At 48.0% G+C, this 27,434-nt stretch overlaps 2 protein-coding genes and 1 long non-coding RNA gene across 6 annotated transcripts in view; 1 reads left to right on the top strand and 2 right to left on the bottom strand.

The window, feature by feature from the left end:
• Positions 1-747, bottom strand: part of PPP1R14D (protein phosphatase 1 regulatory inhibitor subunit 14D) — a 40,219-nt gene extending 39,472 nt beyond the window's left edge. For all 3 annotated transcript variants that reach the window (XM_064424694.1, XM_064424695.1, XM_064424696.1), the window contains exon 1: positions 449-747. The gene's annotated coding sequence lies outside the window, so the exon portion shown is untranslated. The remainder of the gene's footprint in view (positions 1-448) is intronic.
• Positions 144-21,496, top strand: LOC135303209 (uncharacterized). 2 transcript variants are annotated; one of them, XR_010364693.1, is made up of 3 exons: positions 144-617; positions 19,080-19,175; positions 21,049-21,496. It is a non-coding gene; the product is annotated as an uncharacterized LOC135303209 (long non-coding RNA). The 2 variants fall into 2 exon arrangements; XR_010364692.1 differs by lacking the exon at positions 21,049-21,496 and having other exon boundaries at positions 19,080-19,408.
• RHOV (ras homolog family member V) lies at positions 17,986-24,857 on the bottom strand. Its single transcript, XM_064424691.1, has 3 exons — positions 24,457-24,857; positions 21,083-21,141; positions 17,986-20,758 (listed from the first exon to the last, which is right to left on the bottom strand). The coding sequence occupies exons 1-3, from the start codon at positions 24,650-24,652 to the stop codon at positions 20,318-20,320; spliced, it is 696 nt and encodes a 231-aa protein (XP_064280761.1). The 5' UTR covers positions 24,653-24,857; the 3' UTR covers positions 17,986-20,317.
• Positions 24,858-27,434: the final 2,577 nt, after the last annotated feature.

Here is a 27,434-nt window from a genome sequence, read left to right as displayed (position 1 = left end):
GCAACATATGTGGGTACATAAAGAGGAAACTACTGCATGAGGTGTTCTGGGAGAAAGATTATTACCCACTAAGTCACCCAGAGAGCAAGGCAGGGTGTAACCTGAAACTGGGTTCCAGCTGGTCAGACTGGTTTGGGCTTTGGGTCTGAAACCAAAAGCAGACACTATTCTTTAAACAGGAGTTGCTCTAACTGTGTCTTCAGGCTGGTGATCACTCAAGAACTGCGATGTAAAGTCAGCTAAATGGGACTGGCTAATTGGCAGTGGGTTTGTACAGCAACGAGGTGGACCTGCCCTGCACCACTGACCTGGCCACCCTGGCTGGGCTGCGAGCGCTGCTTGCAGCAGGAACGCTTTCTCCCCACACTCTGCTCTGGGCTGTGGGCTTGGCTCTGTCATGACCACACTCTACACCAGCCCTCCCAACATGCCCTCTCCAGCTACTTACAGGTGTAAGTGCAGACATTTTCCCTCCTGTGCCCTGAAGCACTGCTCCGGGAGCGGCTTTGCTGAGCTTGGCCTACGGGGTCACCGCTCCCTCCCGGCGGTAACCCCTGGCCTGGGAGCGCCACCTGAAACCACGACTGCTTCTCGTGACAGTCTCCAGAGAGAGCTGGGTACGTGCTTTGCAGTCTCTTTCTCTCACAGTACACCTTTGTGGCCCCTGGTGTTGGACACAGCCTTGTTGGAGGCTGCGGGTCCGGCCTGAGCCCTGCCCCGTGCGGCTCCTGGGCCTGCACCCCCCAAGTCCCACCTGCCTTCAGCCCCTGCCCCCACCCGACACAAGGGCTCCTGCTTCCCAGGAAATCTCAGCTCTTGGAAATTTTCAGACAGGACCAAGAACCCAGAATTTGAAACTTTGCAAAATGAGAATCCCACTCCTCAGGGGCCAGCAGTGAGGGGAGGCTGCCTCACTGCCTTACTGCCCAAGCAAGAGCAGTGTTTGGTGACAGCTGAGCTGCCCCATTGCACTGGCTGTGTCGGACAGGGAGCACATCCTCCATGTTCCCCACCTGCCAGGAACAGGGAGCCGTGTGAAGCTGCTGGCTGGTTCAGGGCAGGAAGCTCTGGACCTGCCCCTTGTCCTTGCAGTGAATGCAGACAATGCCTTCCCCACCGAGATCAGTGTTTTCCAAAGGGTTGTTTGCAATCCTTGAGGAGCCAGGCTCCTGGCAGGTCCCAGGAGCTGCTGTCTCACTGAGGGGAAACTACTGCTCCTTCACATTGTCCAATCTGCCTGTTGGTGGTGCACACCTCTGCAGAAGGATAACCGTGGAACTCTGCCCTTCCTGACCAGCAAAGCTGTTTAGTCACCTTGCTTTGACTGTCAGGAAGGAGGATTTGCCTGAGCTTTTGGCTGAGATTATCCCAGCAGGCTGGAGGGGACCTCACAGGGTTTGAGTGGCTTACTGGCCTGGAAGCATTAGCTCACAGCTAAACATCGTGTGTCTCTGGCTTCCCCAGGGCACAATGGCTCTGCAAACCATTGCAGCAGCTGCCCTGGTACAACAAGGGATGGCTCCACAGTGGCAGGCCAGAGCACTGTTCCACACACAAAAGCCACAGTGGGGTAAAACTTTCTGATAAGTTGCCTTAGCCCTCAGGGCTACTTTAATGCCTAAGGAAGAAATTATTTTTGTTTTGAGACCAAACTGTTCATTCTGGTTAAAAAGAAGAGCTCTAAAGCTGGGTGAAAGAAGGAACAGTTTGGTGCAAGCACTGCATAATGTAAAGGCAGATCGTGAATCTCATTTTTACCCACCTTACTTCAAGCATTAGGAATGACCAGACTTGCTCCTACTGCAGCATGCTTTGAGCTCCTAAATGGCAGACATGCAGATTTGAAGTCTAGTCCACTATGTGGTAAGCAAACCTTGCTCACTAAAATAGCACCTGTGTGAGAAATAGCCTGTGAAAACTTCCCAGACATCTTTTTTTTTTCTTTTCCTCCTTGGACTCATGGAGAGAGAATTGTAAATACTGTCCCTTGGTTATCAAGCATAGAACTGCATATTATTGTAATAGCTTGTAGTCACAGAGAAATAGAGTCACCTCTAGAAATTCTAGCAGCTGTAATCTCTTCTGCAGCACCTAAGAGGGCATGGAGGAACCTTTCTGCAAGGAAACCTGGCTGACCAGTAAGTGTTTCCTGGCAAGGTGCCACAGGAGGTGTGACAGAGTTTGTGTGGCCCTTATTCAATAGTTGCCTCGCCAAGATGTCCTCATCTCCAGCTGTGTCAGGAGTTTTGAAACTAACCATCAGTTCCTGTAACAGCTTTAGAAGGTTTTGCAGAGGCCACCCAATGTTTAATTACCATCTTCTCCAGGTTGCCCAGAGCCAGCCTACATGAGAGGATACACAAAATGACAGTGAGCAACTGATGAGAGATGCAGAGGAAGAGGAGCCCTGCTGGAGCCAGCCAGGCGCTCCGATAGGAAGGGAATTTTTCCACAAGTCTCAGTGCATACAAAGAGCCTGTGTCTTTGTTCTCTGCCCTGACACACCTGACCCACATGACGACTGCTTCAGGATTGTTAAAAAATATTTCTGAGCAGTTGAAGCAAAACATTGGTCCAGAAATTTGAGCTGCTGGGACTCCCCCAGCCAGAAACTCTTCTTTAAATGAAACTATAATGTCCCTCTCATGTAGGCATTGTGGGAGCCCTTCCCTTCCTCAGTTGCATCCCCAGGGGCCCCAAGACTTCTGCCTCTGCCATGGGCTCCGGGCTGCACTGCTGCATTTTTTATTCAGTATAGGGTGTTCAGCCAGAGCAGCTGCCCAGGGTGGTTTGCCAGCTCCTTTTGAGATGTCCACAAGAGGGGGCAGCAATATCTTAATATCCCTCTTGGTGCTGCCTCGGACACTGCACTGTCAAAGCAGCAGGGACATGGTGCATTGCCTGAGTTGGTGCTGAGGTGTGAGATGTGAGCCTCTGTGAGCTCCATAAGTTGTGAGGCCCTGTTCCCTTCGTCCCCATCTATATCATGGTCTAATGTTATGCTACCATACTCCCCCAGGTCTCAAAGCATCATATCTACCTGTCTGCAAGACAGGAAGAGGTGGTAAAACCTTCAGAAGAACAGAGGATTGACTTAGGGTCTCCCACACCTTTTGTGGGTATGCTGTGCCCTGAGTTTACTTCCCTTTGGTTTTGTATGGGTTACACAGAGGAAGCCCCAGATACTGGGGTCACCAGTCCAACCCCAAAAACTTATCAGTGTGACTTAAAACAAAACCCATGTGGGTGCTTCTCTTTCTTTACCTGTTTGGATCAGTTTCCCAGATTTTTTTTGCTGATTTCTATTGCTGTCCCCAACTTACACACTACATTTTGAAAGATATAAGAGACTTTTCCCCAGTAATCAGAGGACTTCAGGCAGTAGAACCTTCATTAAAATGAAAGCAAGCTGAAACAGTCCTTTTACTAGACTGTCATCAAATTTGGAAGCTGGTAGCTCTGTCTCCCAAACGTTGCCATACAACCCTTCCCTGCAAATCTACATTAGAGGATGATGGGGCATTTGTGACACACTTGGGGTGGCTCAGCAGCTCTAGGGAGCTGTGGGGTCATTGCATGGACCATGCAGCTCTGCAGGCGAGCAGACAGGAGCTGCCGGCAAGGATGCAACGCTCCTATTCTAATGTCCTCGCTAGAGGTTTTTGGTGCATGGAGTTTCTGTTAAACCAGTCTGAACTGGTTCTCTCTCATATTTAGAAACTATCCCTGCTTATGCTGTAGAATTACACCCTGTCAACAAATTTTCCTTTCTCTCTCCTCTTAGTATTTTGGGATGGGGGAGCTCTTCTCCCCTTTACCCCAAAGCCTGGGCTAATATGACTTAAATGGAAAATTAACTTCCCCAGGAATCACCTCTTGCTTGCCATGTCTTCGGCTAGCTGATCCATCCACCACTCCTCTGCTGCTCAGCCATGCAATTTCCATCCTCCTTCCATTTATGCCCCCCATTCAGCAACTAAGAGACTGGCCAGAGACAGAATCTGTGCAGAGCACAGCCTCTCAAGTAAAGGGAAGAGCTGGCACAGTGTGTGTGTGCCCAATGCCATTCTTCCCATCCCCTTGTATATGCACATTCTCAGCCAGGGAGGCTTTATCTTCTCTCTTTTCTCTTGCATTCCCATCACATTACCTCCTTAAATATTCAAGGCTGTAAAACCCATGCAAATACCCGGCCATCACTAAATGAGTAAGCATCTGGAGGGCTCTGCTTGGAAATAGTCAATGTACCAGACACTGCAATTTAAATATTAAAGCGTTGTGTACTGGGGGAACTCCCACTGTTGGCAAACCCTGGGGCAAGTGGGTGAGGTCCAGAAGGAAGTCCAAGTCCCAAGAAAATAGCTATTTGTTTTCATCAGTATTTTTTCACCATTAGGCTCCTCTTTTTCCACAAGGCCCTGGATTCAATCTAAGATCTGACATGCTGTACCTCACAGCTGGTGTTTCACAATCCACTGCAGCTTCTTCCAGAACATGTTTGTCTCTGTGCACTGGAGGTGAGCAGTGCTCCTTCAGATGGGCAATGGTCTTCATATTGCCAAGTGCCAGGCAGGTCCATTTGGTGGGACAGGCTGGAGGGACATTCTGTTTCTCTGCTGGGTGAGCTTTCTGCTGGGCTGTCCTGGCCCTCTGTGTGGTGGGAGCCTCCAGGCAAGGGTGCAGGGCAGGGTAGGATCCCTGGGTGAGCAGCGGCCTGCAGAGCTGATGGTGAAAATTGAGCCCAAAGGAGCAGCTCAGCATTACAACTCAGTCTGTCCTACAGATAGCCCTTACTGAAGGAGTAGTTCTACACTCATTTAGCTTTCCTCACATGAGCACTGCTGGCCCTAAAACATCCTGGGAAAAAGCAATTCACTTTTCAGGGATCTGTTTTCTGCTAATACAGCTCCTTGGACCAACACCCCAGGGCACCAGCTGAGCACCAGCGCTGGCAGAAGAGCATGGCTTGGAGAGCACCTCTGAGGGAAGCTATCCACAGATGTCAAACTGTACCAATCAGTCCTGACATCCCCTCTAGCCCCACACGCTCTGGCTCTACAGTGCTGGACTGAGGCTCTCAGAAACTGCATCCAGCTTCTGACTGTTGTCCTGCAAGTCATGTTGCTCTTGGCTCTCCCCATGGTTCAGAGAGCTTTCCCCTACACCATTTGTAGCAAGGCTGGTGTTTGGGCAGGCAGTTTCCCTGCTGTCCTGCTTTGGCCCGCAGTGCTGAAGCTGAGGGAGCCCGAGTGCTGCCCTAAACTGCCCTCATCTGCCCTTTCACATGGACCCGCAGCAACCTCAAGAAAGGCTCCTGCTTCCCCCATGCCTCCGGGCTTTCTGCAAATTGCCTCATCCAGCTGCTGAGAAAAGGGGGCTTTCCCGGCTTTTTTTTTTTCCCCACTACATTCAGGTTTATGTTAATTGTGTGTGATTAACTAGCTGTGGGCTGGAAACTCTTGTGACTGTCTTTTCCAAGGAAACCATGAGGGAAGAACCAGGAAACAGTGGTGGTGAAACCCGCATATGAAGCTGCAAAAGCTTCTCCCTTGAGCCTGGATTTCTGCAGCAGCAGGAGCAGGCTACAAATGCCCAGGAATGCAGTGTCAAGTAGAACCTGTCTTCGGGAGAAAAGCGGCCACTTATTTTGCATAAGTCACCTGAGACAGCAAGCCAAATATTTCCTGGCAGAGTTGTGTCTGTGACCATCAGCAGGTCAGGAGAAAAGCCTTTTTGGTTTTTTTTTTCAGTAGTGCTGAAGAGCTCGGCAGGTTTCTAGGCTGGAGGGAACCAAGCCCTTTGTCCCTGCTCCCTTTCCTGTACTCAGGAAGGTTCCTCCTGAAGCTTTTGTGGCTGAGTTGATCGCAAGTCTCAAAAGACCTGCAGATTGGGCACTTCAGCCTTCCTTTACTTGCTGTCTTCAGCAGAAGCAAAGCAGAAATTCATAGTGGTTGTCTCCAAACCTTAAGAGGAAACTGAGGAAATGAGGATGGCAGAGAGCACAGGATGCTTGTCCTTCCCTAGAAGATAACTGGCTTTCCTGACTCTGTCCTCCTAATGCCCTTTCTACTTCATAGCTCCTAATGAGCTTTCCTTCTGAGATGGTCTAATTGATATGTAATTAACGAAATCCAGAACAGTTAATCTCAGTTTGTAATTGGCTTTGGAGTATGCTGTTTCTGTTTCAAAATGGAGAGGGGCTTGTGTGCCCATCCGTTTGCTTTGAGTGCTGCCTCTTCTTACCAAGTTCAGAGCTTGGTCAGACCATACAAAGATCATACTTTGTAGGGTAGGAGAAAGGCAAATATTCTGGATAGGGAGGATGATTTCTCTTCTGTAGAGAGAGGATCATGTGCAATGATTTGTGAATCTACCTGGTCCTGTAGCCAGGGCCTCCTCTGCCATCCCTTTCAGCAAGCAGATGCACCTTGAGGTGTGCTGCAGAGATCACTGAAACCTCCTCTGTCACCATCCACTCGCTTCCCAAGTCCTGCCATGGAGATGCCACACGTGGATCAGTGTTTCCTCTCCAGAGCCATTTCTGGTTCCTGCACATGAACCTGTGGCAAGGGCTGCCAGCTGACTGGCATGCTCATTGCAGCGTGTCTTGGCCACTTCCACCTGTCTGCTGTTCCTCCACAGGAGCACGACCAGCAAACAAGCCCCATGCTCAGTGCTGCTCAGCACCCCAGTTCCCACTGCAGTCACTGGGCAGACTGGGCTGTGGTCAGGCAGCAGACAGGTAGAACCAGTACCTGAGGCATGACTGGGCTTGTTCAAAGTCTTAACTTCCTATTGCTGCTTTGCCCCTCTCCTGTTCACTTTCCCATAAACTCTACCTTTGTTTGACTCCCAGCACACCCTCCTTACCTGTCTTTCTGTTTTTTCCCCCAGAGACTTCTGATATGCATTGCAAGATGTCTGGAACTGCCAGATCATGTGGCACAATCTAAATAGCACAGCATCAGGCAGAAGATAGCATCTTTCTCCAGTTGCAGCAGCCCCATGTCTCTCTGTATGGTCCTGGACATGGTAAACTTTCTGCAACAGATGTAAGGGTGTCAGAAAAGGAAGTGATAATAATTTTTCCCAGTTTGAACCACTAAGGGGATTTTTGGCACTGTGCAAAGCACTGCAATAGCTGTCTGGGTGGGACACTTGCAAACTTTGCAGAAAGCTCCATGGGAACCCTAATGATTGAAAATACACCTGTCTGTAAAAAAAAAAAAAAAAAAAAAAAAAGCCTCTGATTCGAAAAAAGCCAGCTTCAGTTGAATAAACAGTGAAATTCATGTTCACCCCAGTATATCCACATTGGACCCACACTCCAGCTACAATTTGTAGATGACATCCACCAACTGTGTGAAGATAAAAATGACCTGGCTGTTCTCTTATCCAGCTTAATAGTGCATTTCAGCAAATATTAATCAAACTGTCCTCTCCAGAGTGCCTTTCATCTTCTAAGAGCAGAAGACAAAACTCTTCCTTAAAATGTTCAGAGCTTGACTAGCCACCTCCTAGTGACCAGATGCTGCTTATGTGACATGGGTTTGGGGCTGCTGAGATGTTTTGCTTCTGGTGTTTTGGGTAGATTTTTGTGAGTCCAAATCTGTGCGGGGGCAGAGTCCTTGTCCCAGCTGAAACAGTCATGAAATCAGCTCTCTGCCCACATGTCCCTGGAAAAAAAGTGATGATCAGAAGCCTGGGCTGCTTACTAAGAACGCTGTTACGAGGGAAAAGATGATGCATGGTGCATCTTAAAAGTGGCCACTGAAAGCACTGAGACAAACCATGCTTGGTTCCTAACCAAGTCAATGCTTGTTTGTGCTGCAATTAGAGTGGAATAATACACATTGCACATGGTATGGTCCAAATGTCTTCTAGAGATGAGTGTTGTGGAGCTGGGCAAAGCTCAGGAGCCAGCCCAGCCTGATGGTAATTGTGAGGCATGGCAGTTCTTTGAAACTGCTTTTGAGTGCAGGGCTGGAAAGGGCCTCCTGACTCATGTCCACTTACCTTCTCTTTTAGACAACTTGTCATCTAGTAGTTTTCACAAACAAGACATATTCTGTGTCCAAGGGAAGGGGTTGTCCTTACAGTGTTCCATCTGCTAAACTCTCCAGAACCTCCAGGCTCTGATGAAAAAAAATCTGCTTTCTAACCTGTCTTGAATTTTGTCCAGCTCACACCCACTTCATTTTTGTCCAAAATTGCTCTTTTGTTTAAAAATCTTTTCTACCCCTAGCTTGAGCAAGCTGAGAATCTCATGACGAGGTTATCCAGGGTCTGTGTCTCAACTTCTCTTTGCAGTTCATCCCAAACTGCAGTGTGTAATGGTTAGAGCATTGGACCTCCTGGCTGCACAGGATTAGCAGTGAGTCTCACAAAATAAGAGAGATTTTAGAAATTCTTGGGGTGTCTAAAGAAACTAAGACTGCTGGTCCCCTCTAGGACAAATTAGAGGGACTACCCTGCTGTCCCAGCATCTCTGTTCCTCTCAGGCAAGGGTTAGTATCCAAGAGGATTCTGCCATGGCCAGTGACTCTTTCTAAGTCACTTGTTTGCCAGACATACTTAGCCAAAGTTTAGACAGTGTGAGAGGAAAGCAAATCTCCATGTTTTCATGACAAAATATATTTTAACATAGCAAGACCTGTTTGTTCATTTAGGTTAAAAGCCCATCTGTTTTCAACCTCCCCAAACTCTCAGGAAGAGTTTTAAAATGCCCATCCAGTCCCCAAGCCTTAAAGCCTTGCAGGTTGTCATTGCTGAATTGAGGCAGCTATTTAAATTGGGGTTGGGAACTCCATTGATGCTCTCTGCTTCACAGATACAGAAGAAAGAGATCAACCCATCTCTGAGGAGTTTATTAGCTGATGCAAGCATGACCCCATGCCATCTAAACCTCCAGGAAGCAAGTCAGATTGATGCTCTGCTGATAAACATATCAGCAGCTGAGGAGCTGAGCACGGTGCAGCTCCCATAATTACTGACTCTGGTTCAAAGGCTTTTATGCAAAGGAACAATGGGCACCAAAACAGTTTTGTAGCCTTTTATGCACCACGGTGTTTTGCTGTGAAGGAAAGACTTGCCCTGTCAGAGAAGCCTGCTCTTCATGTCCCTGTCCTGTTCACAGCACAGAGGTAATTCCTGCTGGTGAGGAGGCTGTTGTCCAACTTTTAAGAACAGAAGCCAGGCATGTACCTGCTAACTAAGGAGATGAAAAAAAGGTCTTAGTAAAAAGGGAAGTGCCAAGCAAAAAAATATTCTTTTGATTGTAAATCTGTCCCTGTTATCAAAGGATTTCCCTGTCACCAGCAGTGTCTGGGATGGAGCTGACAGCTCATTTGTTTTGCCTTCACTGCCAGCAGTGGAGCACATCTGTGCATGTCATTAAGTAGCATGCAGAAGACATTTACTTTTTTTCCTTATGTTCATTTTTCCTCTTTGCTCACTGAGTTGAGGTTCTGCCTTTGAAATTAAGTCTGTGTTCAGCATCATCTGGGAAACTGTGGGATGTGGGCTGCTGCCCAGCCAGACCCTGCCATCCCAGGGTGCTCTCAGAGCTGCTCTCACCTACGTCAGAACCAGCTTCTTCTTGTGCAACTCTCAATCAGCCATGCATATTATGACTGGGCAGCTTCCTTCTACCCAGAGCAGTATTTACTTTGCAGGGGAATGATTTGTGTAAAGCACTCATGTCATGCTCACTCAGCAGTGCTGAGGCAGGACTCTGTGCAGCACCTCACATATGGAGTGAGTCCCTCCAAGGTGCTTTCCAGCCTTTATGAAAGGCAGGCCTTTTTCCAGTTCCCTGGGTTTCTCAGAACTCTGAGCCTTGTACAGAAAACTAGATTACCCCTTACAGTCTTTCATCTCTTTACTGGGATGTGCTTTATTTTCACTCAGTTGCTTTTCTTCCTGCTCATTTTTCCTTCTTGATCCCAGAACAGCAAAGCAGTGTATTTGCACAGCACCCAGAGCTACAGAAAGTGCATCCTTGTTATTGCAGAAGAGCAGAATTCTGTCCTAGATGATGGAGTGCTTGGAGGGCAAGGGAAGAAATAAAAGGGCAGTGGTCCTCACGGAGTTATCCCAGCAGGCTCCTAACACTCGTACTTTTCCAACCTCATTTCATAGCGTGGCAGGTGTGATGTGAAATGCTCTGCTTCCTGACCAGCCAGAGAGGTTGTGCTGGAAGTCATGATGGAAGTGCAATTTTAAACCACCAGGCTTCTTTTGCTCTCCTGCAAATGCTTGCTTGGATCTCTGGAGGTACAGGCAGGCTGGTAGGCCAGGGTCACCTGAGTTTTTATTCAGCCAGGGTTTCTGTGAGGTTGACAAGGATTTCAGTGGTAAGGATGCCTACAGCCAGCATCCAGAGTGGGTGTTAGCAGGCTGAGCTGATTAACAAAAACATGAATTAGTTACTAATAGTAACATAGTACCTACTTCATATTGTGCATAATACTAATTTTCACTTTTCTTCCAAGTGCTGCAGCTTGCTGGAACTAGATTTCTTCTCTGGGGCATATATTCATACTGCTTTGGAATATTTCTGGCAAATATTCCAATGCAGATTTTTGTTATGAGCTACACTGAACCCCAGGATTTCTGTAGGACAGAAAACTTCCCCTGTAGGAAACCATGAATTCTTTCTCTCATAAATGAAAGAAGCAGCATGGTGTGTTCACCTCTGAGAGATCTCTTTTCCCACAGACACAAGGGATCTTGAAAGAGATATCCTTCCAGCCGGGGCTCTGATGGTATCAGAGCTGCAAAGGCTGAAGGTGCAGCTTGTTTCTTTTCAGCAGGAAGGCAAGAATCCCAAAGATGACCAAATCAGGAATGGTCAGTGTGGTTGGGTTTTTCCCAGGATTCCTAAGGACTCACTGCTGAGAACAAGCCTGTGATCCAGCAGCCCTGGATTGCATTGCAATAGGTTGTCACCAAAATGGGTCTGTTCCACACACAAAACTATTGGGAAAAAAATACTTGATCAAAATGTGAAAATGTTGGTTAGATAATTCCTGGCCAGTACCAGCCTGTAACCCTTTTATCAGCCACACTGTGTGAGATGAAAATACAGGTATGCAGAGTACTGGAGGCTGCATAGTAGTTGGTTCTTGCGCCCTGCCAGGAGAGTTTCCCAAGAGCAGAATGACCAAAGGCAACAGCTGAGGTCTCCAGCCAAAGGAGATGTCTGGAAGAACCTTGCAGGGGGAAGCGATCTTGCAGTGAGTCACCCTGGGCTCAGGTCTGATATCCCTGCCCAAAGAGGCAAAGGTAATTGCCTCTGATTAATGCAGGCAAACTTCTGTGAACTCCAATGAGGATATGAAAGGACTGACATGCCTCTTTGAGATGGAGGTAAGATAGAGTACAGCCAAGTGTGGGAAGAAAATTAAGCTGAGATGTAGTTTTTAATTACCAATAAAGCCATGCTCTAGAGTAGAGGGTTGAGAACAGGACTCAGTCTCTTCCTACTCTTTTGTGATCCTTGATGTATAGAAAGGAGTTTAGGGAAGAGCAATCCAGGATTGCTGTGGAGACCCATTTGTAGCATTTAAATGCTTGTGCTGCCCCCTCACCCTTTCTTGCTCAGAGGCTGTAATTATTTAGACAACAGATGTAGCCAGAGATTTCCAGTGGATGCCAATAAAACATGGAAGGGCAGCATCAGTGAAGTCAGTACTGATATTTAGCAGAAGAAAAACTACATCTTTACTGGCTATTTATGTGGATGAGGCAGGAAGAAGGCTGTACCCCAGAGTGTGCTGTTTCCTCTCGATGAACATCCCAGGTGCTCAGCAGCCCCACTCTGGTCTCACCTCTGGAAGAGGGAGAGTGGAATGGTCCAAGCCATGCCTGACAGCAAGTGGCAACAGGAGGCTTTCATGCCCCTTTCATGCATCTGTTTGCACCTCAGTCAGGAGCATGGTGAGAGCCTGGTGGTGGTGAGCTCCCTTCATCCAGCCACATTGAGTGTCGTGACAGCAGCACGGATTCAGTGTGGGTTCAGACGTGACTGCCCGCGCCACCAGCTGCTTACCCAGAGACCTTGGCCTTCTTGGAAGCCTGTGCTGCTCATCAGCTGCTCTTGTCTACTAAAGTCTGCAGAGGTGTCTCCGTATTCAGAATGCCTCTTCCTCCTCTGCCCCTCCTAAAAATGATAGACTTAGAATGGGATGCTGTTTCTACACCCATAATTAAAGCTAGTTCAGACTCTTGTTCTGGAAAAGTTCCTGCTGCTCCTGGGTTCCCAGACTTCTATGTGGTGTCCTCTCATCCACATGGGCTGTGGCTATGCTCAGATAGTGCTGCCTGTGCTACAGGCATCACATGAAAGAAGCAGAACTGACATGAATGTCCCATATTTTGCTCCTGGGCCCATCTCTTTATTTTATCTGGGGACTTGATAGCTGTGTGAAGACATCACATTTCAGTCTTCCTCCTCTCCCACCACATCACCAAGGTGGCATATGCACTATTAAGTAGCAATAGGCATAGAGCTTCCTTTTAATAATCTCCTAACTTTGCAGACCATATGATTCATGTTTCCTTCAGCAGCACTAAAGTTTGGAGATATTTTCTCTCAGAGCTGGAGGTATAACCAAGAGGGTTTGATTTTCCATTTCTCTCTGGAAATTCACAGAAGGCAATAATGGATGTATTTCAGGACTTTTATCCCATTTTGAGGACCATAAAAAGAAGCATTGTGATGTTCCTGGCAATAACCCTTCCCCTCCTATGGCACCCTGTGTGTACCATTCATAAATGTTTATCATACCCCATGGAGGGGAAGGAACTCCATTTTGCAAATGGAAAAGGAAAGCCATTCACCCAAACCTGCTCAGGGAAATTATGTTAAAACCTGGGATAGCATTTCCAGGTTTTTGATGACCTAAATTATATTTAGACTTACCTTCTCTCTCAACACCTAATGCAGTATCTTTATTATCCAAAAAGAGATGTTTGGAGATAGTGAATAAGTGCAGTGCATGTACAGCTAGGATACTGCCGTTACTGGTACTCACACGGCAGGCAGGCACTGCAGGAAGTCCTCTTTCTCCCAGAGTATGGTTGAATTTTATTTATTAGCTCAGAATCCCTGTATTTCAGGTTCAGCATCCTTTGACAGGGGTTTTGTACATGGAAGACTTTACTGTTAGATGCTAATAACTTATTACTCTACAAATCTTTTTGGCTTACAAGAAAAAAAAATCATTCTGCAGAAGATATCACAACATTAGATACCCTCTCCTACCCTCCCTTCAAATTATACACTGCTGCCCAGATAATATTCCAGGGTGGCTGACATCTTTCATCTGCTCTATGTTATTAAAACCCCTTAGCAAGTGGAATGAAAATTCTTCTGTGCTATGTATAGCACCATGTGTACAACTATTCACAGCTGGGAGTACAGCCTTGGTACCCACACTTGGATCTTTATGGTTTGGGTTTTGCAAGCCTTTTTTTCTCTGTGCCTGCCAAGCCTCTGGCTGGCCGGTGGCATTGGCACTCCGCAAGAAGCCTGCTGCTCTCCTTTCCTGGCAGAGGTTTCACAGGGTTTCAAAGTCTCCCTCCACTGCGGTTATTAAAGGCTTTTGTTTATCTTGTGAAATCTGCCCTGTGAATGCTGACACTGACTGAAGTGCTGGGAGAGTTTCCCTGACTCTTCCTCTCTCAGTCTCTCACGGGTCTATTCCCATGAAAATGATCTCAGGTGTGCTGTGCGTCATCAGTCTGCCCCGGGCGCTCCCTGCCTCGCTGGCAGGGAAGATGAATGCGCTCTTTCTGAAGCTCTGCCCGTAGCTGGGTGCCCCTCCAGCCTCCGCGCTGCGGAGAGCCATGCCAGCGGCTCCGGCCACGCGGGCACCCGCGGTCCCAGCACCGCCGCTCCCCGGCAGCGCGGCCCGGCAAAGGGCTCCCTGCAGGAGAGCAGCGAGCGCTCTGCGATACATCCCAACCCATGGGCGCTGCTTGGGCAGCATTTTCCCAGCCTCTCTCCCATCCAGCCCTGCAGGGATGCAGCCTCTGACGGGAAAACTAAATCCTCCCACGATGAGCTCTCCTTCAGCACGTGATGCTGACTTTCCCTTTTGGATGAGAAAGGATCTCCAGTGTTAGGGCTGAGGTATTCACCCACCTTCCAAGGGAGATCCCAGATAGATCCTTGGCAGATTCCGCTAGATCCCTGTGTCCCTGCTGCCACTGAGCAATGTAACCAGGTGTTTACCTGGAGAAGCAGAGAGTTAAGCTTGGTGGCAGGGTGAGATGCTTGTGAGGATGGTGGAGGAAGGGGCAAGCCCATGGCTTGAGTGCCCTGAGCTCCCCACAGAGTTTAACATTTGTGATGGCACCAGCAGCAGCACCATTCATGTGTAGGTAACTGCTTGGGAATCACCAGGGCTGTCCCCACCAGGAAATTCCACCATGCCACCAGCACGATGATTGGCAGCGCAGCCACAGGAAGGGGGCTTTGCTGTCTGTGGTTGATTTGCTAAACTGTGCTCCCTTCCACAGGAGGTCGAGCTCTTCCACCCTCACCACCGGCAGAGCCCATGGGTGGGCTCCTGTTGCCAGCTGGGGAGCAGCAGGCACCAGGCCTGGCTCTGAGGCTGCCACTGCTGTGCTTCCTTCTGTGCTGAAAGCCTGGGGAAGGTTTCAGGAGTGCCTGGCTCACTTTCTGAGAAAACAAGGAAAGAGAGCTTTACCCTAGACCCTGGGAAGCCCATGTATTTTCATTGTATTTTAATTTTAAGAGATTGTCTGCCCCGCCCAAGATTATCTCATGGGAAAGAAAAGCCTGGCTCAGTGACTCGTGGTGAAACTTGTCCCACAGCCAAATTTCTTTGCACCTGATGTTCCTCCATAGCAGCAGAAACCAGAGTATTTCAGTTCACAACACTGCCTTAGGGGTAGTGCTGGGGATAAGGGGTTGGAGGAGGAGGATGGGACCCACATCTCCTCCTGCTCCTCTAGAACAAGTCCTGCAAGTTTGGATGCCGAGCAGCTCAGTCTGGGAACTGGAAAGGGCATGGTGTCACCCTGGGAACAAGGATCACGTGGGACTGCAGCAGAGGGAACCTGTCTCAGGGATAAGTTGAGACATACCCTGCCCTCTTGTGCAATAGGTCTTTGCAAGTACAATGCTGTATTTATACGGTGGGAATGGGGAGCCCAGGGCTGGACTCTGCAGAGGCATGAGTAAGCAGCTTCCAGGAGGCCCAGGTGCCAGCTGGGCCAGCTCTTTGATTCCTTTTCTGGAAGCAGACCCATTGCTGGGTCTCAATCAGCATTCTCCACTACAGGAAGGACAGTCTTAGAGCCATATTGTAAAATTCAAGTGGTTTCTTTAGAAAAATGCTTTATCTCCCACTCACTACAGAGTGATTAAGCATGGTCAAAAAGAGGCAATGATGTAAAGCAGACTCAAGATGTACAAGCAGACCACACAGCCAAGGGCAGCATCCTGGGCAAAAAGGACTCTCAACAGAATGGAAGAGCAGCAGCTCAGTAAGCACACAGGCTGTGAGACGACAAACATGCCTCGTGGTGACAGCATCTGTTTGAGCAGTGCCTCTGCTCCCTTCTGCTCTTGTGGTGTTCCCACGCTGCTCTTTGAGAGACTGCAGAAAGGACCATGGGAAAGGACCAATCTAGCGCTAATTAGGGCCAGGAATGCATTAAGAGCAAAGTTGAAGCAGGTTACCTATCTGCCAGTACAGCTTAGAAAAGTCAAATTAGACCCTGGTTCCAAGCTGAGCCTAATTGATAAATAACTTTAAACTTGGAACAATCTGAAGAAAAAGCCAATTAGCACCTGAGGATTAAACTGGGGAGTGTTAAGAAAGTGATAAGGTTGTTAATGTAATCGCACCTTCTCAGGAAATGGGGGGAGGATGCCATTCCGAGGTGATTGCATTTCAGCAGGGTTCCTCCTGCTGGGCTCATGTCAGCTCCTGACCTGGTAATAGTTCAGCCTTGCCCCTTCAAAATAAATAGGATGTAACCTACAGGGCATAAAGATCTCCAGAAGGACTTTCAGACTTGCCCTTTTGATGCTGAAAGGACAATGTGCTGAGTCAGATGGAACTTGGTATTATTTTGGGGTTTAATTCCCAGTCAGGGTTCAGTGGAAGCTGAGGAAAGTGTTACTAGCTGGAAACCTTTTTGGCACAGCTAAGCCTATTTAGGGTGTGATACCTACAGAAAAAGGAAACTAAAGGGTCCTTTCCATACTGTGTCCCTCCTGTTGCTGATATCCTTTGGCAATGGCAGCTGAGAGTGGCAGCAAGCACACTGGCTTTGTGTGGATTTACAAAACACGGCGTGTACCTGTACTGTTACCTAAGCTGGGTCTCACCCAGCATTCTCCAGTACCAGAAGGACAGTCTTCCTCATTAGTTACTCTGTTGGATGCATGGATATGCAGCACTCTGCTACCCAGGATCCAAGTCAGAGCCCTGAACAAGGAAGAAGGTGCTAGAGAGTTTCTACCCTGTAGGAATGTCGGTGCTTTTAGCATTTGATGCTGAGCTTTCTGCTATGGAACAAGTCAGATCAACTAATCATAAGGATCCTTTTTGGAAGAAACTAAGCAGCACTCGTGAGGAATTGTGCTGGCCTAGCAATGGACTGGGCTGGCTTCACCCAGCCTGGTGGGGTGGTTTGTGTTAGCAACAGTCTCCCAGGAACTCCCCTGTGCTCTCGGCAGCATCTGAAAATACAGGCTGGTCAAGCAGCACTGCAAGGCAGAAACAAGCCCAGACTCTACCAAAGCCAGGTAGTAGCACAGATCCAGTACTGCACCGTAAGAGGATGAGAGCAAGGTTTACAGACACCTCAGGTGGCTCTGGTAGGAAACTCCATTTAATGAGATAGATTCACCTCCCCACACCCAGGAGTTCAGCTTTGTTCACGGGTCTCAGGGAGTTTTAGAGTGCTTATTGTGCATATGACAGGATATGGCTCAGTGGAATGACTCACTCCCTGTAAAGTTAATTCACACTTTGCTGCTATTTCCATTCACAGGTGCTTCTGTAAGATTTAGTGCCAGGAAGTTACAAAGCTGGGAGCCAGCTCCAAATACTCCCATAGGTTACTTTACACCTAGTAAACAGTGGGTCTGTAGAAGGAGAATGTGGTTGCTGACTTGGTAAACAACCATGCCCCTCCCCCACAAAAAACTCAAGTCCTAAAAACCCCAACAACCACCTCACCCAAAACACAGGTTCCCAAATCATGTTTTATTGGTAGTGATTTCCCATTCCCTTCTACTTTCTGAGTTTGCCTATTACCTCTGCTACTCTCTTTTTTTGTCCATTTTCTTTCCTAGTTCTCTGCTGAACCACCACACTCTTCCCTCACTTTTCAGCCCTCTGACTCTGGAGCAGCTATGGGGCCCCACATCTGGACAGGCAGGAGCTCTGACCTATCTGTAATACTGAAGACAGGGCTAAAAGGGTTAGTCCTGTGAGCTGTATTGGATGGAGCCTTTGCATCCTATGTGGCACAAGCAAAATTTTTCAGTACTTGAGCAGTATTTAATTGCCATGGTAAGTTAAGTGAAGCTGGTCCAAAATTACCCTAATGACAGAGCAGCATGCTGTCATTAAGGCTCCAAATGCAAGTCCTATATGGGCTTGGCTCAGTGAGTGCTGGGAGAGCTTCCTGACTGGTCCCTGGAGAGTGCCTTCTGGGGAGAGGCATTGAAAGCCCTGGATGTTTGCTCCTCCATCCCCCTCAGCAGCTTCCATATTGAGTGATTAATCTTATTGAAAGATTAACTGAGGTAACAGGAGGAACCTGGAAAGTTTTAGCTATGAGGGGATTTTTACCATTGCTAGTGGGGGTTAGGACATGCAGTGAGAAGTGGGGCTATTTCCCTGTTATGCTTTTTGTCACTAAAATGGAGTAACTCTCTCTCCATATTAAAGCCCAACTTAATCTGCACTGATGAAATTACAAACACAAATTGTGGACATTAAAAAAATTTATTTGAACAAATTTTAGACATAATCACATAGAATGAAAGTAGCTCTCAGTACAGTTTCTTTTCCAGAATGAAATAACCCCTGTTTCATACCAAGCTACTGCAGGACAACCCTTGCTGTCCTTGGCAGGAAGGAGGCTTGTGTTCTTTCCACCTGTGGACCTGCTCCACAGGGATGTGGCGTGCTCTTTGGCAGGTCACACCACAGCCCTTGGTCTCACAGGCTAAAGAAATGTGTAAAGACCCAACAGACAAACTGAACTGGAGATACAGCAAAGGTGCCTGCACAGGTAGGACATGCACACTGGGATGCATTGCTGAGTGAGAGCTTTGTCAGGTGTCCTACCTAGACCTGTGTCAGACAGATCACTCCTAGTTACTGTCTCTGTGCTCACCATCTCTTAGGACTCCTCACTGGACTCAAATGGCATTTCAGTTGGAGGAGTCCTTTCAACATTCAGCTCATTTTGCTGCACCATCCTTTTCAGGTCTCTGAGCCTTACCCTAGAAGCAGCTCCAAGGCTGTGGACCATTTTCCTTCCCAGGAACACTTCACCTCTTTCATCCTGCAATACTTCCCAGGGAGACAGCAGTCTTGTTCTCACATCCTGGGAACTACATAAGCTGCACTACAAAACCAGCCGGCTGTGAGAGCTGTTGGGAAGCATTTGTTTGGAGCCAGACTGCATTAGTCACATTTGCCTTGCTACAGGCTCACTAGCTCACCTCTGCTTGCTTTTGGTCTAGGGCAAACCATCCACAGCTATTTCTCTTTCTGTCACATTACTCCAGAGTGTCCTCAAAGCAATGGGCTGTGGCCAGATGCAGAGAATCCCCTGAGTATCAAAAGCATCGCTTGACAGACCTGTCATGCTCTCTGCTACATAAATGAAAATGAAATGTCTCTGCAAAAGAAGATTTAGAAATTGCTGCAAGTTCTGTAATAAAATAAAAGAAAACGTGAATAGGCTCTCTGAGGTATTAATTCCCCGAGAAACAGGTGAGAGGGGAAGGGAGTGAAACTTAAGGAATTATTTTCTTCAGCATAAACTTAATGGATTTCCTTTGCTTTTTATTTCAGCAGATCAAGCTGTGACTTCTAAAAAAGGGAAGCATAACAGAAAGAAGCCCTGAGTCCTCTGCTCCTGTTCTGCAGCCTTAGGAAGAACAGTACAAGGTAAATTACATTCTTCTGTGTAGATCTGAAATGATCTGTAAATCTGAATTATTTTACTAATAAAGAGGAACTCTCACTACAACCTTCTCACTAGCAAAATTTTCACGTCCCTAAAGGTTACCCTGCATATTACCATCTCAACTAAGTAGAATCACAACTTTAATTTAACAACATTCATTCTTCATTCCTTCTCCATCTACCTTTCTTAATTCCATCTTTCTCCTTTCTATTTGCTTCCTTTTCTTCCTTCTCTCTCCATCCACATTTGACCTCTTGGTAGTGTTATAAACCCTTTGCTGACACAGTTTTTTCTCTGCTAGACAGAGCCACACCTCACTCTTCCTCACCTGTTCTTTCTTTCGAAACACCACACACACAAAAGGCCTTTCAAAGTTGGTCTCCAAGTCCACAACTACCTCTTAGGATAGGACTGTAACACCTGCACCCAGCAGACTAGAGAGTCCTCTCAGAGAATGTTTTGCTCAAAACATTAATGTAGCTCCCAGTGCATTTTCTCTTCAGCATGCTAATGGCCTTTATTTAGGAAATAACTTCTCAAGAGTACTCCTAGTACAGGGCCTTTAAGAAACAGTGCTGCTTTTTCACAGCCAAGTGAATTCTACCTATTTTGGCAAATGGAATCAGAGGGGAAATCCAAGTCTCATGTTACAAACTCTGCACCCCATGCCTGACTACATTGCAGTTGCATGTAACTGCCCCTGCCCTACTCTCTGCCATGCCTGTAAATCAGCAAAAACACAGGCTGATTTCAGAAGTCCCTCATGTATATTATGCTGCATCAGAACTCTGAAAGTGTGTGAGCTTCAACCAGAAAACTGGTCATTTTGAACCTGCCTGTTCTGGGGTACTGAGTCTAGATGTACCAAAGGCTCCCATTAGTCTGGAACACTCCAGACGTGTCCAGCAGGTGTTACAGCTGCCTGAACCATTCCACATCTCAGCACAATGGAAATCTAGTTCATGTCTCCTTGGCATCTGATACTGTACCCAGCAAGAGACAGGTTTCCAAGCCCAGCAGCTTATCATACCTTCCTTGCTGGGGCCACAGGAGCAGTCACTCCAAGAAGGGGCAGAGCCAATACTGGCATTGGGTGTTTCTTTTCCCCTCCCTCAAAGCACCTTCAGACAAAGCAAAAGAACTTCTTCCAGCGGCACTTAGAGAGAGTCTTGATGCCTTTGGCAGTCATCTTCTTTTCCTGACGTGCCTTGTGCTCAACACCGCTGACAATGGCCATGTCAAAAACTTCTTTAAGGTTCTTCTGGGTCAGTGCTGAGCATTCCAGGTAGGCTTCAGCCCGGATTTTGTCAGCTAGACCTTCTGCCTGAGGCCGGGGCACAGGCTTCACGTGGTAGCGATCCAGGCTGATGAGGACATTGACATCGTCCCTCAAGTCCGCCTGTGTCCCCACGAGCAGCACTGGCGCCCGCGGGTTGTGAGTTCGTATCTCAGGGATCCATTTCTCTGTAATGTTTTGGAAGGAGCTTGGGTTTACCACGCTGAAGCAGACAAGGAAGACGTCGGTGTCAGGGTAACAAAGAGAGCGCAAACAGTCAAAGTCCTCCTGCAGAAAAGGGAGGGGAAAAAAAAGTCTTCACTGGACTGCTCTTCTAACAGCATGATGCTGCAGTAGCTTTTCTACAAGTTAGCTAGGATAACAACAGAGACAGGGCATTGTACTGACTTTGTGGCCATGCCGTGTTTCAGAGACAAGTTTCAGAGTTGAGGGCATCTGTCATTCCCTTGTCTGTGACTGCCATACCAGCAAATGGCTGGTGCTGGACCAGTGTACTTCCTTTCTTCCCAGTTAAACACCTCCTTCCTCAAAGCCTGAAAACAATCCCTGTCCCACAGGACCAGAGTTGACAGCTGCTTTGATAGAGCTTACCTGTCCAGCAGTGTCCCACAGCTGAATTCGGACTGGGGCTCCATCCACGAGGACCTGCACTGTAGCAGAAGGAGAGTAAGGATGAGTCCAAAGCAGCTGGCCAGCACACACAGGTACACTCATACAGGCTTTTCCTGAGCATTTTGCTTCATACCCTGCTGAACAGACTCACTGAAGTCACTCACATCTCCTCCTAGCTGAGCATCCTCCCAAACCTCACCAAGACTGCAGAAGGTTGCACTGGAAACACTAAGAGAACTGCAGCAGACCTGGTTTTGTTAGCTTTCAGGTGTTTTGTGCTTGTCTCTGGAATTTTGAAAGAATAGTTCCACGTTACTGGACAACTGCACCTCTACACAAAAAGAGCCCTTAGCCAAACAGTTCCCTGGGAGCCACTCGTTTTCCTTCCACAACCCAAGAAAAAAGATAAGGATAAAACCAGAGAACTTCAGCAACTTGCTCTTATCTTCTTGGCCAAGCAAATTCAATTCAGTCTCCATCAAACAAGCTGTTGGAGATTTTTGCCATCCAGACCAGAAATTTGGCCTTAAAAAGATGTTGCCTGAGTGTCCTAGCTAATGAAAACCCCATCTTTGTAATGAAGAAGCTATTAAAGAAACAGTGATGAGTGAAATCCCTTTCAGACCATCCACACACCAAAAAACTGCTGAGTTACACATGTAAGGTTTGCTCCTATTTCACTCCCTAATCACAATAAGCCTTCATGTGGTATCAGCTGACTCAGACTGAGGGCTGGCAGGACCTCTGATGGCAATCAGGAATGAAACTGTTAGATGTTTAAGTGCATAGACACCACAGAGATTAGGCTAGGAACTGAGGAGAGGGAAAAAGGGGTTGTGGAGCTGGAAATCACTTGAAAGTAGGTGGATGGGGCTGTGCTTGGGTGAATAGAGGCAAATATCATGGCTAAGGTGACAATGGCTGGCACTTGACATGAACTAGCAAAACTCCACTGCTGTGTGCAGGAAGGAGGCCTTATTGTCCTTTTTGTCAAAAAAGAAAAAAAAAAAAAAAAAAAAAAAAAAAGAAACCAAACCAAAAAGCCCCCCATAACCCACAAACAAACAAAAAATCTCCAACCAGAGGCAGGATAAATCTTTTGTGATTCTTGAAATAATTTGTCAGGTGAGAAGTGACAGAAACAAGAGAGTTTAACACAGGTTTTTGAAGGAGAGCACTCCTCCCTGAAAGCAGTCTGGGGGGAAAAACAGGGGGACACAGACAAAAAGAACTGAAGTTTGGTGGGAGACCAAGACTGGAGGAAAAATGAAGGGGTGGGTGCATCCACCACAGTGCCACTCCTCGCGGCGTAGCTGAAAGTCATTGCTTCCGTGTGACTGGGAAACAGTTGGGTTGTTACCATATCTTTGCCCCAGAGGAGGAAGAGAAACCTGTTCCTGATCAAAGAACCTGCTAGATCCTGACTTGATCTTCAAGGCACCAGGCATTTGACTTTCTAGTATCTGGTTTTCTCTGTCTCACAAGTGCATTGAGAGAAGGAATTAGCATCTCTGAAATGTCTGGCCATCTTCAGATGAAACTCACCACGCATATTACCTACTGCTCCAGCATTAGCACAAAGTTTCATCCCATCTGCTGCTAGCTTGAGCTACGTTAGCAACTCTGCAACAGCCCTCCAAATACCGCCCTCACAAGGTCCACACCCTCAGGATGAGGATGGATCATGGTACAATAGCGAAGGGGCTGGCAGAACAGGATAGCCTGGTGGAGAAAGGTCACCAGGTACGCGTTTCACTCAAGGCTGCTCTGGCTGGCAGCAACACCCAGCAGGAGGTAGCAGCCAGACTACATCTGTGTGTGGCTGGGTCACTGTCCCAGAGTCATCCCCCTGATAATGCAACACCTTCTCCTATCTTGTTATTGGCATCACAGTCCCATGACCAGGATTAAGGTTAGAATTTATACTGCTGAGTTCTGCCGGCTGTTTCAATGGCAGGTATTCCCCAAAAGTGGAAGGAGTTGGGTTGAAATTTCCGAGCTGGATCCTGAAATATAATATTTGACTCCAGGAAGGGACTTTCTTCAGGCTTATCCAGTGTAAGAGTAGGAGTGGGAAGGGAAACTTGTCTGTTCTTCCATTTCCTCCCAATAAGCAGAAAGTAAACTCACAAAACATTTTTAATGCTTTTGATTTCTATCAGTTACAAATCCTATGAACCTCTGAAGGTTCATAGGACTGAAGACTCAGTACTGGGACATCCAGACTGGAACTAAACCCATGTGCAGCTATCTTCAGAATACCTGCTGTTAATCAAGGAGTCTGTGCACTTGTCTTGCCTTCACCTTTCTGGACCATTTTATTATGGATTTGCCCTTCCAAAAATGTGCAGTCTAATAGCTACAGTAATGTTAAGCCTCTCTTAGTCTAATCCATACACATTAATGCAAAGAGAGCAGAGACAGCAGTAACGTTTCCCTTGGAGGACTCATGATTCCTTACATCTGTTCACAAAGGGCTTCTGGACCATGAACAGCAGCGTGTTCCCAGTCCAGTTCCTTCAAGTGACAGTGGAATAGCTTGGAGAAGGTCAAGGTAAGTCAACAGCTCTCAGAGTGAGCAACTGAGGGGGGACGTTCAAACAAAACACTCCCTGTAAGCACCCCTAAAACTATGACACATTAGATGTCTCATTCCTGGTCTGACTTGAGCACATCTCTAATCTACCAATCTACATTGTCAAGTAGTGTTATGTTTCTTCATATCAAATGAAGATAAGAAATCTTTCAAAGGGCTTTGTATTCTCCTGGGGTTTATATTAGAAATTGGAGCCCAAAGGAAGAGGAGTGTAGAACAAGAACAAAGATAGCATTTACAAAACGAGAGCTCATCAGCTTGCAATTCTAGCCAGACTTATAAAGCTCGTCAACTTTTTGACAACCTCTGTTCAATGCTAACTTCACCAGACATGGAGAGAAAAGGATGGTCTTCCTGACTATCAGTTAAAACTAAAATCACAGCGTTACACTGTAGGCTATTTCTGAAGCTAAAACCACCACAAACAGTAAAAAAAAAACCTAAGCCCCCTTCTATGTAGTCATAACAACACCACAAAACCAGGAAGGTGCCCAAGTTCATAGAACTTGCAAATCAGCTCGACACGGTTGCAGAACGGAGGACCTCCGCCTGCTGAACCTCACAAAACGTCGGAGGGACTCGGTCCGAGCGCCAGGAGTCCCCTGGGGCTGTGTGCCCGCAGAGCCCCGGGCGCAGCCCGTGGCGCCGGGAGCGCTCGCCTCCATCCGCGCCGGGAGCCCGCTGCTCCCGAGGTGCCGCCGCTCCAGGCTGAACCTCCCGGCCCCCCACGCCCCGCGCAGCCCGGGCGGGCACCTACCGGAGAAGGTGTCGAGGGCGGTGGGCTGGTACTCGTCGGGGTACCCGTTGGTGGTGTAGCTGACCACCAGGCTGGTCTTGCCCACGGCGCCATCGCCCACCAGCACGCACTTGATTCCCAGCTCCGGGCCGCTGCCCCGGGGCGGGCTGTGTCTCCGCAGGGTGGGCGCGTAATCCAGCAGCTCCTGGGGAGGCATGGCAATGGCACTGACGGTGGCACCGCGGACTCGGCAGGGCTCAGCGCGGGGAGCGGCGCGGCGGGGCCGCTGCCATGCTCCTGAGAACGGGCTGCTGTCGGAGCTGCCGTGCGGGGCCACCCTCTCCAGCCCGCCGAGCTGCACTCCTCATCACTACACCTGCCGCCCTGCGCACAAAACCAGCCCCTATTTCCCTAGTCCCGCCTTGTCCCGCCCCGCCGGGAGGTGGCCGGGCCCAGCCCCGCTCCGCCCGGCCCGGCCCGGCCCGGCCCGGCCGCCTCCTCCCGCCGCCGTCCCGCGGGCCGGGGTCCCGCTGCTGCACCCGCATTCCCCGCGGTGCCCCCGAGCGGCGCCTGCCCTCGGAATTTCGGCAGGTGCCACGCCGTGCTCGGAGCCCCGCACACGCAGGAAAGCCGCGCCCCTGCTTGCTTTTTGAAAGAAGCAGCTCCACTGTGCCATTTGGGGCATCTGTGATTTCTGCCATGAAATCGGGACAGAAGTAAAACCAACAGTGCTGGTCAGTATTGTGAAGGACAATATAAAACAAATGGCCAAAAGTCATCCCATCTGTTAACTACATGATTGCCATTACTGGGTTGCTGGGGCCCAGCCAAGCTGTTGCTACCTGCTGGCAAAAGCCACAAAGTGTATTTTCCCAGCTGCATGGACAAGTGCAGGAGTTCCCAGTCTGCTGCCTGTTGTTCATATTCACCTCTGGTAGCTCACACACCACACTGTGCCCTTGGCAGCTAAGAAGACAGCTCCATCCCTGCCCTGAGGAGCTCACCGTCTAAAGAAGTATGACTAAACACAGGAGTGGGAACACACCACTTAAAAGAAGAGATACAGCCACGCTATCTCAGCCATCACTGCGCGCCAGTGTAGCACCTCCAAGTGATTGGAAACGCTGGAGGGAAAGAATGCCTGCAATACCCAATATTGCAACATTAGCTTTGAACGTGGAGCTGCTTCCTAATGGAGGAGCTCAGGCTATCAATGAACAACACTCCTTTAGTTACCATGATGTCCTCCACGGTCCTCTCAGCAAGGCAGACCTGTCTGCACAAGGCAGGTTTGTGCTGCAAGGAGCTGCTGATCAGCAGTTCATGAGTTTGTCTTGCTGCAGTTTGCATCCATGCTGAGAAAGATACAAAGGTGTTCCACCTACAAAATGTTGAACTTGAGAAGAAATCTTTAAGTCAGGCACAGTCCAGAGTGCTTTTCTCTGTGGGTGACAGAAAGTCATAAGCACTGCCACCCTTCAGGTTCAGTGGACAAAGTGTCTCCGCTCTTTGGAGACAGCCAACAAGCTTCCTGGGAGCTGCAAGAAGGCTTTTCTTCTGCAGTGTTCTCTAGCAGTTTGTTTTAATCAACTCCTTATGTGTTTTCACACGTAGCACATCCTTAAATTTCTACAGCTACAAAAAATGGGGATGGTATTAGAAACTAGGCTGCTGCTAAAACATGTGCCAGGTAGTCTTGCTACAGCAAGAGACTGCTATCTCAAGGGACTGGCTTGCACTAGACTGGCTTTTTCCAGTGCCATGCTCTTCAGTGCTAGCTCAGAGCCAGCTGACAGCTGAACTGCTCCAGAAAAGGCAGAATGCACTGGGGCAGGCCATGCTCTGCAGGGTGTGAGGTGTGGCAGTGCCTCCAACGGGACCAGCAAGGACACGCTACACTGCGGCTCGGACAGGCAGCACAGCAAGCAAGGCTCTTACAAAGCTCTCCCAGTGCATTTCAGACTCTGCTTGACTTTCTGTGAACTATGACATTTCCATTTAATCAGAAGAAATGAATGTAACTGAGGGATTCTTCACCAAATTGTTCACTGTTGGCAGGGACAAGAGATGGAGAGGAGTTGACAGTTCAAGTTCCCTATTTGCTGTTCGCTTAGGAATGTTTCTCCCTTAAGAAGATACACTGTTGCCCCACTCCACAGATCCAGCCCTTTTTCTCCTTTTCTTTTCCTAAAATCTCTTCCTTATGGGACTATGCTCCTTTTTCCTTGCACTTTCTGACAACTGTTGGTTGACACACACTTAGTTTGTCAATAAGCTTAAGTGATTTTTAATCTATATTTAAACAAAGTGATTAAGCAAACAAACAGGGCCGCTCCCATGGATTCGTTTCTCAGGTCTTGAGAAAGAGAAAGGTCTTGTCTTGGTCCTGACAGCTAACAGTGGATGCAGATTTAGTTTCACAATGCAGACAGCAGTCAGATATTTTGGGTTTGCTAGATATTTTTTCGCAGTTCTGGCTTTTTTTGCAGTGAAAGCCTGTCCCATTCCCAGAGCTGCTGAACCAATAGCTCTGGGGACTGCCTACTCTGCCCATGGAGGTAGCAGGTACATTACGAGAGCCCCATTGAGTGCTGCTTGCCTGATGTGCTCCTCTGCCAAAATCAGTTGTGCCTGAGTGGGAAATACACAGTCTGCAAGGCTGTATTTGGCCTCACTCCCAGGAATTATAATTAGTACAAATTATGATGGTATTTCTCATTATGTGAATTCCTATCCAGGAACTAAGTGCAGAAGATCAAACTCTTTCCAGGCAGATCAAATACAGATTTCAGGTCCTGTTAGTGTTTAACCATTACTCAGCTGGGCTGCACTATCTAGGCTGCACAGAAAAGCTGCTCCATGAAAGTGATTTACAGTGGAAATAGATTTCTATATTCAGGCAGTGTGTGACTGTCACCACCAGTTTGTATGAAACAAACTTCATACATCTGTACAAAGTCCAGATGTATTAAAAAACCCAGTTATTTAGAGGAAGATGC

The sequence above is a fragment of the Passer domesticus genome, chromosome 6 (genome assembly GCF_036417665.1).
Source record: "Passer domesticus isolate bPasDom1 chromosome 6, bPasDom1.hap1, whole genome shotgun sequence".
Lineage (NCBI taxonomy): Eukaryota > Metazoa > Chordata > Aves > Passeriformes > Passeridae > Passer > Passer domesticus.
The sequence above is the reverse complement of the archived record's forward strand: the minus strand, read 5'-3'. Positions and strand labels throughout refer to the sequence as shown.

Coding starts and splice junctions, on each gene's coding strand:
- RHOV (XM_064424691.1), bottom strand. CDS start 24,652: ATGCCTCCCCAGGAGCTGCTGGATTACGCGCCCACCCTGCGGAGACAC. Junction 21,142..24,456: donor CGCCCTCGACACCTTCTCCG/GTAGGTGCCCGC, acceptor CTTCTGCTACAG/TGCAGGTCCTCGTGGATGGA. Junction 20,759..21,082: donor TGTGGGACACTGCTGGACAG/GTAAGCTCTATC, acceptor CCTTTTCTGCAG/GAGGACTTTGACTGTTTGCG.